We start from the raw sequence: 16764 nt of genomic DNA on the forward strand, positions 1-16764 counted from the left end.
ACCCTCCCTCCTGCCCACCCCCCCACCCTCCCTCCTGCCCACCCCCCCACCCTCCCTCCTGCCCACCCCCCCACCCTCCCGACCCCCCCGACCCCCCCCACCCTCCCGACCCCCCCCGCCCCCCCCCACCCTCCCTCCTGCCGACCCCCCCCACCCTCCCTCCTGCCGACCCCCCCCCACCCTCCCTCCTGCCGACCCCCCCCACCCTCCCTCCTGCCGACCCCCCCCACCCTCCCTCCTGCCGAACCTACCCCACAACCTGCCCTCCCTCCTGCCGTCCCCACCCCGCCGTCCCCACCCCCCGGTATTGGAGGGGTCCAGTGCAAACTCACTCAAGCAGTCCAGTCCTTCATGGCAGAGATCAGCAGCAATGCAGCTCACAGCCACACCCAAGCTTTCTTCAAACTGAAACTAAAACTCCCAAAAAGCAGAAGTGAGCTCAGCTCCCCCCCGTGACAACACTTCAGTAATATGATCAGCTTCATTTCTTAAAGGTACATTTCTTAAACATCCCATTCTTAAAGGCAATCTCACGTCACATCTGCACATCTTTGGATGTGGGAGGAAACCGGAGCACCCGGAGGAAACCCACGCACACACAGGGAGAACGTGCAGACTCTGCACAGACAGTGACCCAAGCCAGGAATCGAACCTAGGACCCTGGAGCTGTGAAGCAATTGTGCTAACCACAATGCTGCCGTGCTGCCCGGTTATTCACAATATGTTCTGTTCCTTGCGCAAGGTCGCTGAACTACATTGACCCCCAGATCCCTCAATGATCTCACTCACTCCCTATTACTAATTTCCCCCAGCCTGGAACCGTTGGATATCTACGCCATTCTCATTCTGGCCATTTGTGGATCCTCAATTTTAATCGCTCCAGCATTTATGGCTTTGCCTTGGGTTGTCTCAGACCCAAGCTCTGGAATTTCCCCCCTTGCAACTCTACTTTAAGACAGTCCTTAAAGCCTACTTCTTTGACCAAACTTTTGGTTGTCTACCTTAATTGTTTAGAATTTGGTGGGTACTTATCAGAGCTTCCTACAGAAAATGTTACTTGCCGTTTATTATAAATGATAAGGGATTTAAAAAATCATACTATAGAATTGCATGATATCATAGCACAGCATAAAACATACCCAAGACTCCACTGTCAACGTGGGATACTGCTCAATATGATGTACAACATTTGTCTGCTCTGTTCTAAATCGGGCAAGTTGCAGAGGAACCAAGCTCTGAAGTAGGGCTTGAACTCACACTCATAGGAAAGGGCATTAAGATTGAGCCGGGGATGTCACGAAGTCTGTGGAAAGCGTTTCTGATTGTTGACCAGTGAACACTATCCAGTGAACACTGCATGTGTGTGACTATACAAGTTCAGACTTGGCTGTGGTGCCAGTTGATTGAGTAGGTTGCAGTTGGTCATTTTGTTCAACTTGCATACCAAGAACAGCAGCTACAACTAGAATTAAATAGAGTGGCATTACCCAATATCAATCAATGCTCATTGAAGGGAAAATTGAACAGGGGTTGGAAGTAGGGAAATGTGGATTTTGTTTTGTTTTCTAGACAGAATAACTATACATTTGCCTTTCTCACGTCAGCCAACCTTGCAGTTTCTCTGAGCAAGGTTGTCACCTTAATAGCAGCTGGCATTTGTCTGCTGATAGGCTCAGTAGGCAGGAGACATTTCAATCCTCAGTCACCGACTGACAGTTGTCTGAGATGAAAAATTAAGTCACTTCCATGATCTATAAATAATCAGGTAATGAAATGTCTTCCACTCGTGGGCAGCTGTCACATTCAATTGCATCACACGCTCCCATCATACTCGGAATTGTCACATTTGGAAAGTGTCTGCCACACCTCGAGAGTCACACTTGTTAGTAACATTGTGACTAAGATAAATAAACCCTGATTGTTAACTGACCAACAACTGATTGGTTTAAGTTTCAGCGCACAGGCCACATGGCTGCTAGCAAACAAAAACAAATCAGCAAAGATAATCGGAGATCAACAGGGAGATAGAACAAACCTGGGAACTAAAAATCAGTCAGCTTACTGTCATTGATAGGAAAAATACTGGAATCTATACTAAAGAACTGATAGAGCATCTAGAGATTGAACAGACAAAAATAGTATGGATTCTGGAAAGGCTGAGTCGTTGTTAACTAATCTGATAACATTTTCAAGTTGCCAAATGATAGACTCGTGGCAAAGGCTAGGGTCTGTGAAGTTAGGAGGCAAATAGCTGAGTAGACAGCAATTTGGCTAACGGTAGCAGGGGCAGCATGGTGGTTAGCATAAATGCTTCACAGCTCCAGGGTCCCAGGTTCGATTCCCGGCTGGGTCACTGTCTGTGTGGAGTCTGCACGTCCTCCCCGTGTGTGCGTGGGTTTCCTCCGGGTGCTCCGGTTTCCTCCCACAGTCCAAAGATGTGCGGGTTAGGTGGATTGGCCATGCTAAATTGCCCGTAGTGTCCTAAAAAGTAAGGTTAAGGGGGGGGGGGGGGGGGGCGAGGGCGAGAGGGGGCGAGTATAAAGTAGAAGAACTTACTAGCATTTAGGGATGCTAGTAAATAAACAATTAAAAGCCGCTTTGCAGGTCAGCAAAATTATTTTAAAATCATAAAAGGTGCTGGAATTTATTTGTAAGCGTATAGATGTGATTTCTAATTTGTGGAGTTCCATTAAACATGTATCGGACTTGGGCAGCATGGTGGCGCAGTGGTCAGCACTGCTGCCGCATGGCATTGAGGTCCCAGGGTCGATCCCGGCCCCGGGTCACTGTCCATGTGGAGTTTGCACGTTCTCCCCGTGTCTGTGTAGGTCTCGTCCCAACAACCCAAAGATGTGCAGAGTAGGTGAATTGGCCATGCTAAATTGGCCCTTAATTTGGAGAAAAAAATTCGATACTCTAAATTTAAAATAAAATGTCTATAGGTCTCTGGTCAGGCTGCACTTGGAGTACTGTGCTGTACTGTTCTATGTATCTATGTATTTCTGGTCTCCATGCTATAAAAAGGACATGAAAGCACTGGAGAGTGTGCAAAAATGGATTGACAAAGATGGTAACAGAGCTGAGAGGGTACAGCTATCGAGAAACATTTCTTTGGAAGAAGGGAAGTTTTAGAGGATACCTGATAGAGGCATTTAAAATAATGAAATCATGAAACAATACTTAACCTGAAAGGAGTATTTGGGGCCTTGAGAGGTGAGGAGGGAAGAGGTAAAGGGGCAGGTGTTGCACCTTCAACGATTGCCTGGTAAGGTTCAGTGGGAAGGGGATGGATGGAGAGTTGGGTGGGGAGGCGGGAGACATGGAAGAGTGGAGCAGGGTGTCACAGGGGAGCGGTCTCTGTGGAATGTTAACAAGGTGGTGAGGGAAAGAGGCGGAGGATGATCCTTTGAATGGTGGGGTGGAAATTGAGGATAAGGAGGAACTCCGTCATGATTCTGGGAAGGAAGAAAGGGGTGAGGGCAGCAGTGTGGGAGATGGGTGTGTGCCCAGTCAACCTTAGGTGGTGCGGTGGGCCTGGGTTAAGGAAAAAGGCAGACATGTCAGAAGTGCCATTTTTGAAGGTGATATCTTTGGAACAGTTGTGGCGGAGGTGGAGAAACTGGGCGAATGGGATGGAGTCCTTGCAGGGAGCGGGGTGTGAGGAGCTGTACTTGAAATAGCTGTGGGAGTCGGTGGGCTTATAATGAATATTAGTGGTCAGTTTATCACTGGAAATGGAAATAGAGGTCAAGGAAGAAAAATATTGGAAGTGGATCATGTGAAGATGAGAGAATGGATACCCACATGGGCCCCAAGTTATACCTGTCTTTTTGTGGGTTAAATGGAATATACTTAGTTCTAATCCTACTCTGGCCCACTCCTGCAACTCTTTTTTTTTTCACATTACACTGATGACTACCGCTTCATGCTCTCATCTGGACCTGGATAAATTTATCGAATTTGCTTCCAATATCCACCTTCTAGCCACACCTTTTATTTGCAGGAAGTGAGACAAGTTAAAGGAGAAATTGTTGAGTTAGAGAACAAGTTCAGCCAGGCGGAGGAGAGTGATGGTGAAAGGGATTGTTCAGACATCTGCTCAAGGAAGAAATGGAGAGTCCTCAGGCCCTCCTGGTGGGTGAGGATGGAGGTGTAGCGGGTTTGGACATCCATAATGAAGAGGAGGTGGTTAGGGCCAGGGAATTGGAACTAGTTGATATGATGTAGGGCATCAGATGTATCACGAATGTAGCTGGGAAAAGACTGGACAAGGGGAGAGAGGATATAGTCAAAATGGGAAGAAATTAGTTCCATGGGACAGGAACAGGCTGAAATGATGGTGCTACCAGGACAGTCCTGTTTGTGAATTTTGGGAGGAAATGGAAGTGGGCTGTGTAGGATTGGGGGACTATGAATTTAGAAGCTGTGGAGGAAAGATCTCCAGAGGCAATGAAGCCAGTGACAGCCCTGGAAACAATGGCTTGATGTTCGGTGGTGGGGTCATGGTCCAGGGGAAGATGGGGGATGTGTCTGTGAGTTGGCACTCAGCTTCTGTGAGGCTAGTGGTCAGTACACCAGACAACAATGGCACCCACCCTATGGTCAGATTTGATCACAAGATCAGGGTTGGACCTAAGAGAACAGAGTGCAGAAAGTTCAAAGGGAACCAGGTTAGAGAGGTGGGGGGGGAAGAGAAATTGATGTGGCCAATATCGCGCCGACAGTTCTCAATGAAAAGATCAAAAGCAGGTGGAAGCCAAAGGCTGGGGTCAGGGGAGAGAAATAATACTGGAGGCAGGTGAAATGATCTGTTGAATGCCGGGGAAGACTCCTTCCCATAGAAATGAGCACGGAGACTGAGGCGATAGTTTCAATTTAACCTGTCATCCAAAACATGGTATCCCCGACAGTGCAGATGTCCCTGAGTATTAGACTGAAATGCTAGGCGGGATTGTGTACTACACTCCTGGTGTGAGGTATAAATTCACAGCTTTTGAAAATTCTGACGCAGGAGTGCTTTCACTCAGCCATATGAGCAGGAGTAGCTATTCAGTCCATGCAGCCTGTTTATTCGATATGAACATGGCCGCTCCATATGTCAGCTTGAGGTATCGTTCAGAGCACCACCAGGTGGCACCCGCACCAAATATTCATTGTGCCTCCTTAAACACTTGTTCTGTTTTGCATTTTAACCGAACAATGCTTTGCAACTCGTCTAACACTAAAGATAAAGTTAAAGTGTATTTATTGCTATTATAGAGAATTCTGGGAAGGAAGCAAATTGTTTCCTTGTAAAAGTGCACTTCATGGATTGTTGGGTAATGAGCCAAAGCTTTAGTCTCTAAAGCAATATCTGTAATTTATAATAAAAGCTCCACATCGTATGGCATCAAAACATGAGATCTGCTGACTTCGAGGGCAGTACAAAATCCTTTTGTAATGTCAGCTTTCTAATTTCGGAATTGTTTCGACAATCCCATCTTGTGATTTAAAAAAAAAATAATAATTTCTGTGTTGTAGTTGGTGGATCTGAAGGCAGAACTTTATCGGAAACAGGAGGAGTTCAAGCAGGATAAACTACTGAAAGAAGCAGGGGCTCCATTTAAAGCCAAGCCAGTCAACAAGGTATGAGAGCTGTCACTACTGCTATTTCTCATCAGTCTCATTGAGGCCTTGTTATTAACAGTAAATAACCTGACTTTGCTAACAAGTGACAGCAATGTTATGAATGATGGCTGTGAGCATGCTTATATTCTGGTAAACTAGGGAATGCACCCAACAGAACAATCATTTTCTCCTTTCAGTTCTATTTGGACGGGGCACAATAGCTGAATTGAGAATATCACACAAGATACAGATTGGCATATTGAGGTGCATTGACTTAAGTGTGATTTTCATTTTGGTGTATTAGTGCCAGTGTTTGAAAGAAGCCTGTGATCACAGTGCAAAATATAATTCTTGATTGATGTGCTTCATGGTGACCTTGAGTTCTTCTGGAAAAAAGGCACACTGGTGCACTTTGGCTCTCTCGGTCAGCTAGGTTTTGTTTAGTTTTTCTCTCACGGCATAACCAGTACCTTCCCTCTCACCAAGTGGACGAAAAAGGACTTGCCCCCAGGTTTGTGTCCATCTCAGTCTAGCTGTAGTATGGGAGATTCCATCCTTTCATTTCTGCTTATAAGTCGTTCCTGGATGACCATTGTCCAATACCTGAGGCTGAGGCACATTGTTGGTGGAGACCTGAAGATCTTTATTTCAAATCTAACCTGTTCTTTACCTGACCCAGGAATGGCAAACTGGGCAACATGGTGACGCAGTGGTTAGCATTGCTGCTTCACGGTGCCGAGGTCCCAGGTTCGATCCCGGCTCGGGTTCACAGTGCGTGTGGAGTTTGCACATTCTCCCCATGTTTGCATGGGTTTCACCCCACAACCCAAAGATGTGCAAGGTAGGTTAATTGGCCACGTTAAATTGCCCCTTAATTGGAAAAAAAGAATTGGGTACTCTAAATTTATTTTAAAAAGGGAATGGCAAACTGAGTACAGTGGAAAGTGTTCTAGTCTCCTGCACTCGCATCTCTCACCTTGATTAGCAAAAATAAACAAGCAGCACACTCTATTTTCTCTGACACTAAAATTGCCTTATGATGCTCTGTTTAACAGTCATTACCTTGCAACATGTTTTATACCTTTTGAGATGCAGAGAAATGATAAACTGCTGATCTGTAAATTTAACAGAAGCCGAGTATCTGGATCAAGCAAAATGCAGGTGTTTTAGATCGGGCTGGGAAGGATGTAGAAGAAAGTATTGAGGAACAGAAGACGCTCGAGAAATCAAAGTAAGAGTTTTAACTGGAATTGATCTTTATTGTGAGTCAAAGTCCAGGAAGGCTTATTGTCAGTAACTTCAGAGATACTCCAGCAATTGAATGTTGTATCCCATCCAAGTCAGCTACGCGGGTATTGAAAGGGGCGGGTTGTTAACCGTTTCTGATTAAAGGGGACACACGTTGAGTCACTGCAGGTCACCAGAACATGGGCAGGCATGTGTTCATCCTTGCGATTTTTCTCCTTTTTGGGGGAAGTGTGTGGAAGTAAGAGAACTAGGAGGGTGGCTCAAGCAGCCAAAGTAGTTATGAGAAAATGTTATGACTGAAACTGGTAAAGGTGCAAAATTATCAATCAATATGGTTTGTTTTTTAAATTGGAGTACCCAATTCTTTTTTTTTCCCAATTAAGGGGCAATTTAGCGTGGTCAATTCACCTACCCTGCACATCTTAGGATTGTAGGGGTGAAACCCACACAGACACGAGGAGAATGTGAAAACTCCACACAGACAGCGACCCGGGGCCGGGATCTAATCCAGGTCCTCGGCGTGTGAGGCAGCAGTGCTAACCACTGTGCCACCGTTCGGCCCCTTCAATCAATAGAAGACCCTTTCACAATGTGAGCAGGCAAAGGATCTGACGTTTGAACAGATGAGGAACATTGTTACATGCTTGTCATGGGAAATTTCAACATTTAGCTAAGGAATGGACAAATGTATTCAAACGTGGCTACTAGTCATTGCATCCCACAGCAGCATAGATGATATTAGTAACTTTAAGTGGGATCTAAATCAATCTGTTTCTTCATTGACACTGGGCTGTGCCACTCTCTTGCTCTTGAATGGTACTCCCTTATCTCGGGGTTGCTTCTCGCATTATTGCCTGATAGCCAATCCCCTTCATATCTTTAGCTTCCAGCCTCTATCTCTTTGGCACAACCTTTCTTTTCCTCTGTATTATAACCATTCTAAAATGTCATCTGCTTGTGAGGAATGCATTGTAAATGTAAGTGGGTAACGCTCTTCTTTGTTGATGGTGTATTCTAGGCTGTAGGTTTTCCACCTTGGTTTCTCAATCAATTGAAAGAAAGACTCTCATTTACTCAGCACTTTTCATGACTTGAGATGTCACAAAATACTTCATAGGCTATCAAACACATTTTTCTTAGTGTAGCCACAGCTATAATTTAGGGAGTGCGACAGCCAATTTGTGCACAGCTGGATCTCACAAGCTGCAATGTGATGTTTACCAGACAGTCTATATTTTTTAATAATGTTGGCTGTGGGATAAATATTAGCTGTGATTCCAGAGGGAATGCCCCTTCTTTTCTTTGCCATGAGACCTTCATTGTACACCAGAGAGGATAGCATGGTGTCGCAGTGGTTAGTGCTGCTGCCTCACGACACCGAGGTCCCAGGTTCGATCCCGGCTCTGGGTCACTGTCCGTGTGGAGTTTGCACATTCTCCGCGTGTTTGCGTGGGTCTCACTCCCACAACCCAAAAGATGTGCAGTGTAGGTGAATTGGCCATGCTAAATTGCCCCTTAATTGGAAAAAATGAATTGGATACACTAAATTTACTTTTAAAAAATTGTACACCAGGGAGGGCTGATGGGTTAAGGTCTCATCCGAAATAACCACTCCCTCAGACACGGTCATGTCTCTAAACTGAGGCTCTTTCAAATAACAGATTCCCTTTCATAAGAACTCACTGTGATAATATTTGTGCTGTTTTATAAAATGCCACGCTCATGCCTTTTGTTAACTACTGTAGACTAAATTAATTTGTGCTTTGTTTAGGCAGAGACTGGAGGAAAAAGCAAAACTTTATGAGCAAATGACGAAAGGGGACTTGCCAGGTAATTTGAATTGTGGTTTCTAAATTTTGTTCAAATATTTCCATTTAATTCTGGATTAACAAAAAAACAAAACGTTGCTTTAGATGTGGGATTTGTGATTTTGGGAGGTTTCAGTTCTGGGTTTGAATTTGGTCTGGGACTGTCTGATAGTAGAAGTCTGAAATTGAAAGTTTCCTTTTCCTCAGTGCCATCTCTCTTTTTAATGAAACGTAAAACACTGTGAAACAAAGAACCTTCATTGCTTAATCTCTTATAATATGTAGCACCTTTAATGTCAATTAGACTATTAATAGTTCTGGTTGTCTGCTTCTACTGATTGAGTACTCACTGGTCTTTCAAGCTTGGTCTGGAGAGTATTATCTACGAGGAGAGGTTGGTAAACTCGGATTGTTTTCACTGAAATGAAGAGGTCGAGGGGTGACCTGATAAAAGTTTACAAAATTATGAATGGCATGGACAGAATTGCTAGTCAGAAGCTTTTTCCCCAGAGTGGAAAAGTCAATTGCTAGGGGACATTGGTTTAAGGTGCAAGGGGCAAAGTTTAGAGATGTGCGAGGCACATTTTATTTTTACACAGACGGTGGTGAGTGCCTGGAACCCGCTGCCAGGGAAGTTGGTGGAAAAGGTATGATAACTGCTTTTAAGTGGCATCTTGGCAAATACATGAATAGGATGGGAGTCGAGGGATACGGACCTCGAAAGTGGCGAAGTTTTTAGTTTAGATAGGCATCATGATCTGCGCTGACTTGGGAGGGCCGAAGGACCTTTTCCTGTGCTGTACTGTTCTTTTCATCAGGTGGAGTATTTTGCAGCAGTGCATACCTATGGCATTCCTCTGCCAACACCATGAGCTTCAGTTGGTTGACTTGTTCCTGCTGTCTCCGAGTGGTATTCCAGACAGTCTACTAGCAGAAGTGAACAAGACTTCCTCATCATGTCTCCCTTAGGAGAATAACCTTGTTCCCTTGAAGCATAAGTCATGCGACTATGATTTACAACAATTTGCATTTAGCATTACTAAGTCGTCCATCCCACAAGGCACCTATCAGGAGAGTTATCCAGCAATGTTTGACACCAAGCCCCATAGGGAAGCTGGACAGGTTTAGGAAGGGGAATTCAGGTCTTGGGGCCTAAATATAAATGGTGGAGCAGTGAAAATCTGAGATGTATAAGGGGCCAGAATTTGTGTGGCGCAGAGGTCAGTAGTATAATTAAGGAATTGATGGGTTAAATAGCGAGAAACCAATTCCTCTGATGGGGAAGGCCAGAACAATTGGACATGATCTTAAAATGAGGGCTTGGCCATTTAGGAACGAAGGCAGGATATAATTCTTCTTACAAAGGATAATGAAAATCTGAAACTCTCTTTTCAAGACTTCAGACAGCAGTTGGTGGAAGATTAATTGCACACTTTAAAATTTTTATTTACAGAATTGCACTTGCATGAATGTATCTTCTAATCCAACAATCATAGTTTCAGTTTTGACAGTCACCCAGACTCAAAACGTTCACTTCCTTCTCTCTCCACAGATGCTGTCAGACCTGCTGATATTGTCCAGCATTCGGTCTGTTTCTATTTATAGGGGCACAAGTGAATCCCTAGTTAATGCTCACCACCTGCATATAATTAATATACAATTAACACTCTCATCAAAAAGCTGTGAGGCTAGTTTAATGAAACATTTCCAAATTGAAATTGATTTTAGACAAATCGGTCATCCACTTGAAATGTTAATTTATTTCTCTCTCTACAGATTTCGCCTGACCTGCTGCGTATTTCCGGCATTTTCCGTTTTTATTTTGGGTTTCGACAGCGATGGTGTTTTACTTTTGATAGGTTTTTATTTGGCAGGGGCATTGAGGGTTAGGAAACAAAGGCTGGTAAATGGATACAAATCAGCGATAATCTGACTGACCAAACAAGCTCAAGGGATTGAATGATCGATGCATTCTGTATCTGGGGCCGCCGTTCTGGATAGAATTTAAAGAAAGATGGAACCCAGTCTGAATTGAAATTTCTTTTAAAGAAACTGCCATTCAAAAAGGAAGCATAGACCATACAGAGCTGGCTTTATTTGACCAGAGCTGATTGCTCCTAATATACAGTAAAGTATGAATATTTTAAAATCTCAAAATGCCAATAATTGTTTTGTTTTATTTATTTCTACTCTCAATACAAAATGGACACTCCACTATCCTGTGCCAGATGAAGAAACAGAAAGCATGTATTTGGTAGATTTCACACAGAAGATTTTTGACAAACAGAAACAGTTGCAGGCCCTGCGTGAGAGTGAGACAGCAAAGAAGGCAGCAGAGAGTGAGAAAGATGAGGATGCAGTGCCTGAGTCTGAAATTCCACCACCACAGAATCCTGATGAGGAATGGTGAGAATCTAGAATATAGGGGCCATGGCATCCTAGAATTTCAATTTGCAACTGTTTACCTTTGAAGTTGCAAGAAATGTTTTGACTCACTGACACTTCATTTTGTAGCAGTGCATTAATTCAGTCTTCATTCAGCTACGTTTCATGGCCATTTAAATTGTTCTCATTTGTTTGGGTTTATGATACTCGAGCAAGTGATACTCTAAGTGTGTATGTGCAAAGAGGTCATAGGGACACGGTAAGATTGGTATGTGTAGCCACATTCAGGAAATGGTTTAAAGATTCTCTAAGTCTTGGAGTTCCGATTTAAAAAAAAAAGAAAGGGGCAAATTAGCGTGGCCAATCCACCTAACCACACCATTGGGCTGTGGGGGTGAAACCCACGCAGTCACGGGGTGAATGTACAAACTCCACACAGACAGTGACCCAGGGCCGGGATCGAACCCAGGTCCTCAGTGCTGTAGGCAGCAGCGCTAACCACTGCGCCAACGTGCTGCCCTGGGGTACAGAGATTTTACCCATTTAAAACATTGCTTTTGCGCTTTGTTATTATGTCCTTGACTTTCCCTGCCTGTCATCCAGGAGTTCTATATTGTTATGATTATTATTTTAGGGCGGCACGTGGCACAGTGGTTAGCCCTGCAGCCTACGGCACTGAGGACTCGGGTTTGAAACCCGGCCCTGGGTTTCTCTCCGTGTGGAGTTTGCACATTCTCCCCGTGTCTGCGTGGGTTTCACACCCACAACCCAAAGATGTGCAAGTTAGGTGGGTTGGCCACACTAAATTGCCCCTTAATTGGAGAAAAAAATAATTGGGTACTCTAAATTTAAAAAAAATGAATAATATTTGGATATATTTTCCAATTTAGTATTTAGCTTAAAAGTGTACACATAATGACTTGCCCTTGTGCCAGTTATCTTGAGTCGGGGATGACTAAATAGCAGTTTGAACTAGCGGCTGAGCTTTTCTGTTTTTCCTTCCCTCAGGGTTGACTATGTGGATTCATTAGGCCGCTCCAGAAGATGCATGAAGAAAGATTTATCAGGACTACTTGCTCTGGATAAAGATCTAAAAGGATCAAGGTACCTATACTCCAAATCCAAAAATTTTCTTTTATTCCTGTTTTTATTTCAAAGTTCCAACATCCAGGGTATTTTGTTTTTGTGGCTATGAGTAATGTGCCTTTCAGAGGAATAAGCTGTAGGAATGGAGGCATTGGTAGGTACTTCATGAGATTTTTTTTTTTTCAATCCTTTCGAGAGATGCGGGCATTGCCAGCTAGGCCAGCATTTATTACGCGTCACTAATTGCCCTTGAGAATAGAATAAGGGTTCTGTACCACATAGGAAAATCCAGGCATTTAGCTTGATTGTCCAGAACCTGCGTATGTGTTCATAATTTAATTTTCTAAGAAAAATGTTTATGCCTGAATGATCAGCATTGGTATCGGAAATTGGAACATTTCTCTTTTAGCACTTGTTATTGTCTGTGTTGAGTGTGCCTAGTTGGACAACAAAGGTTTCTCTACAATACTTCAGGCAATGTCCCATTTGTAGCAGTGTTAATGGAGAGATGCACTGTGAAAAGCTCGGTCCTTTGAATGAAATATGAAACCAGGAATGTTGTCTGCTCCCTCCAGCGGGTGCTAAAGGTTCCACCTTGTTATGACAGGAGCAGGTGGTTCTCCTGGTATTCTGGTCTAAAATTTCACCCTGAATCATATCAAAGCAGATTAACTGATCATTTGGATCTCAACTTTGTCGGATGCAGGATTGCTGAAAAGTTTGCCTGTGTAATGGTCCTTGCTCTTCAAAAATTACCCATTGTGTAAGCACAATGGATGGCTTTGGTGAGACTGCATCTCAAATAGGGTGCATAATGGATTTGTGGGGTTTTTTTTGTTAACCTTAGCCTGAAGTGTACTGTTTATTTGTACCCAGGGTGACGTCTAAATTTCAGTCATCAGGCGGCACGGTGATGCAGTGGTTAGCACTGCTGCCTCACACCGCCGAGGTCCCAGGTTCGATCCCGGGCCTGGGTCACTGTCCATGTGGAGTTTGCACATTCTCCCCGTGTCTGCGTGGGTCTCGCCCCCACAAACCCAAGATGTGCAAGCCAGGTGGATTGGTCATGCTAAATTGCGCCTTAATTGGAAAAAAAATAATTAGATGCTCAAACACATTTAAAAAAAATAAATATATAAATTTCAGCCATCCAGTGGCCTCTTTGAATAAGATTGTCAATTTACTGCTAACTTCTGGACAGCTTTGTTTGTGGATTTGTGCTCAGAATCTACTGGGTTGAAACAGTTGCAGAATCATTTCACTGGACCCTTCAGCTGATAAAAATGGGAGATTGTTAATTCATTGGTCTGGACTGGAACTTGGATGCAGTTTTCTTTTCCAATCAAGGGGCAATTTAGCATGGCCAATCCACCCAGACTGCACATCTTTGGGTTGTGGGGGTGAGACCCACGCAGACACTGGGAGAGTGTAAACTCCACACAGACAGTGACCTGGGACTGGGATTGAATCTGGGTCCTCGGTGCTAACCACTGCGTCACCATGCAGCCCTTTGGATGTAGTTTCTGAGGTTGGATTATGGCAATGCCCTTTCATCTCTTAAGTTTACAACCCATCAGAACTCGACCTTCTCATGCATTTCTGTTTAGGCTTGCTTCATTTGAGTATTTAAACTACGAGTTCTTCAGTATTCTAAATTAAGTTTTATTTCACACTATTTCTGCTTCGTCAACCAAAATAAAAAAACTATGTTGCAGAAGTTCACTGCTGTCGATATGATCCTTCCTGCTGCACAGTTACTTTAAGGTCTTGCACAAACTTTTGGCTATGAATGATTATTTCTGGCTTTCCCAGGAAGCTGGCTCCTTTGTAAGCTGTTTTGCACCTTTTTTGTTTCTTTATACTCTTTTTCATGGACTGAGTGCATTGCTCAGCCATTTTAGAGGGCTGTTGAGAGTGAACTACATTGCTGTGGGTTTGGAGTCACATGTAGGCTGGACTGGGTAAGGACAGCAGATTTCCTTCCTTAAAGACCATTCGTGAATGAGTTTTTACAACAATCAATGATAACTTGATGGTCACTATTACTTAGATTTATTTCGGATTTATAAATTGAATTTAAGTTCCACCAGCTGCCATGGTGGGATTTGAGCCCAAGTCCCCAGATGATTAGCTGGGTTACTGGATTACTAGTCGGGCAATATTACCACTATGCCATCGTCTCTTGCACACTCATTTTAATTGGTCGGGGAATAGGAGAGTTGTATTGGTTCTTTGGCTGCCTGGTTCTGCTTCAGACCTAGCCTAATGAAGTTTTATCATACTGATGCTCATCGTACACAAATGTCATTTTCACTTTAGGTTGTGAAGTTACCAAATAATGAATACATTCAGTCAGCAAGGCAAAGTAAATCGCAAAATGTAGCCTCGTGGCTAACGTTTTAGTTCCTTAGTCTTGTGTAAAAATGCAGGGTAAAGTAAATCTTAGAACTTGAAACCAAACAGATCATATTCCATCATACTCCTTAGCTCTCTCCACCTTGAGTGGTAATCATAGAATCATCATAAAATTTACAATGCAGAAAGAGACCAATCTTCAAACCCAAGTCTGGAATCATCTTGTCACCATGTCTGCATTTGCCTCACCATCATTTCTAACTTGGTAATCGTGGAACAATAATGAAGCTTGTTGGGAAGTGAATGGTAGACCGTACTGAACTGTCATGCTGTGACTATAGGTGTTGACATGGGTCTCTGATATTTTTCTGGCTTGAACTGTTCGCAGGCAAGACGTGGGAGAAAAAACTTTGCTTTCCGAAGACATGAGGCGGGAGCTTCAACGGCAGCAGTGGGAAAAAGAGGAAGAGGAGGCCATGAGCAGACCAATAGGACCAATGCACTATGAAGATATCCGGCAAAATGGTATCCGTTTTAGTGTATTCTACACGCTTTATGAAGATTTTTTCAGTGTCCTCTGGTGATTTATCTACATTAAGTTGATGACTACTATTAGACATTCTTCTCGATCCTTCTTAATTTTCTTCTCCTATTTTCTCCTTTATTTTTCTATTTTTGCTGTTTATGATTCCAAGTGCACCCAATCACCTCCTGTACCTTAGCCAAAATGACCGTTCTTGGTGTGTGCGTCTGCGCAATGATTATTGCCAGGCTATTCTATTGATTGTGGACACCATCACGGTTCAGCATCATCTTGTCCTCAGCCAGCAGGCATGCCTCGGAAAACTGTTAAAGGCTGGAACAGCCTCTCTCTCTCTCTCTCTCTCTCTCTCTCTCTCTCTCTTTTTCCCCCCTCCTGATTGAAGTAGCAATGAAGAGGCTGAATGTGCAATTCAGTCTTCAGCCTAACTTGGTGTCTCCCATAAGGTGTTTAGTCACATTCTAACAGCAACAGTTGTCCACAAAACAGGTCGAAATAGCCATGAAATGGCCAAATAAAGCAAATTGATACCTGCTTTTTAGCATTTTTATATAATTTCAAAGAGGTGATAAATTTATACAGAGCATTGGCAAAGCTAAATTTGGAGCACTATTATAGAACATTTTAGCTTGTTCCAAAGTTCATGTCTGTGTTAATGGTGGGTGAGCTGGAGTGAAAGGAGCTCTTTTGGTTTGTGAGATATCCTGGTTTCTGGAATTGCAGATAAGCTTTACCGTCCCCAAATGTCTACAGTTTACCGCCATTGACCCAGAGTCTAAATTCCAAGTTTGCTCAACTGTTCTGCTTCATTCCTTTTCTAAGTTGTTTGACATTCTGCTCTGGCCAAAGCGAGCTGCACTACATCCAGGAGCAGAATGTGTGGGAGGAAGGGGAAGCGGAGGCTCTAACCCACTTTGAAGATAGTTGGGGTATAATAGCAGATAGTGGCTCCTTCATTTGATCCGCAGGAGGAGTCTACAACGTAAATGTGATTTTGGAAACTTCTCTTGGTTAAAGCAGACACTGTGTAAAATTGTGTAGTGTACTGTTCGCAGCTAGAGTTCGTATCGCCTTGGCTATACTTTCCACCCTCTTGGCTGCCGGCTAACAAAACAGCATCTTCAGAAACTTGGCGGGGGATTGCTGGCCCAAACTGTCAATTCAAAAGCGAGGTGTCCAAGCCTAAAGTATATGGGGAAAATAATCTCGAAAACAAATAGCTGATTGATTAACCTTTCTATGTTACAGAGGCTCGAGAACTGGGTGTAGGTTATTTTGCCTTTGCTCGTGATGAAAGTGTCAGGAAGAAGCAGATCGAGACCCTCGACATGCTGAGAGACCAGGTACGTTTCTAATGTGTGAATGTACTGCATCTATTTGAATTAAATGGTTACAGCAGAGACACCATGCACTCCCAGTTGCCCAAGGTTATAAGTTGCTGAGCCAAATGGACCAGGAGCACTGGACTTGTCAGGGACAGTCCACGTGAATGTGTAAAGTGACAGGTTGTGTAATAAGAGACTCGTTGCAAAAAATAAGGCATATAATATGAATGAGCACGTCACCACATAGATAGAGGAATGGTTTTGGGTGGGGAGAAGGAAGAAACCAGGATGTGGACAGTGGAATGCTCCATGGATTCATGCTACACTGCCATGTTTACCATTTTGGTAAATGATCTGCACATTGACACGAGATATTGAAATTTGGGGTGATACCAATTTGGGCAGACAA

General features: G+C 43.6%; 1 protein-coding gene across 1 annotated transcript in view; it reads left to right on the forward strand.

Annotated features, from left to right (window-relative positions):
• ccdc174 (coiled-coil domain containing 174) overlaps positions 1-16764 on the forward strand; it is a 33229-nt gene that overhangs the window by 2156 nt on the left and 14309 nt on the right. The window contains exons 2-8 of the mRNA XM_038810783.1: positions 5521-5625; positions 6738-6838; positions 8627-8685; positions 10892-11069; positions 12057-12152; positions 14878-15014; positions 16279-16373. Coding sequence (XP_038666711.1) covers positions 5521-5625; positions 6738-6838; positions 8627-8685; positions 10892-11069; positions 12057-12152; positions 14878-15014; positions 16279-16373 — 771 coding nt within the window. The remainder of the gene's footprint in view (positions 1-5520; positions 5626-6737; positions 6839-8626; positions 8686-10891; positions 11070-12056; positions 12153-14877; positions 15015-16278; positions 16374-16764) is intronic.

This window comes from Scyliorhinus canicula, chromosome 11 (genome assembly GCF_902713615.1).
Source record: "Scyliorhinus canicula chromosome 11, sScyCan1.1, whole genome shotgun sequence".
NCBI lineage: Eukaryota > Metazoa > Chordata > Chondrichthyes > Carcharhiniformes > Scyliorhinidae > Scyliorhinus > Scyliorhinus canicula.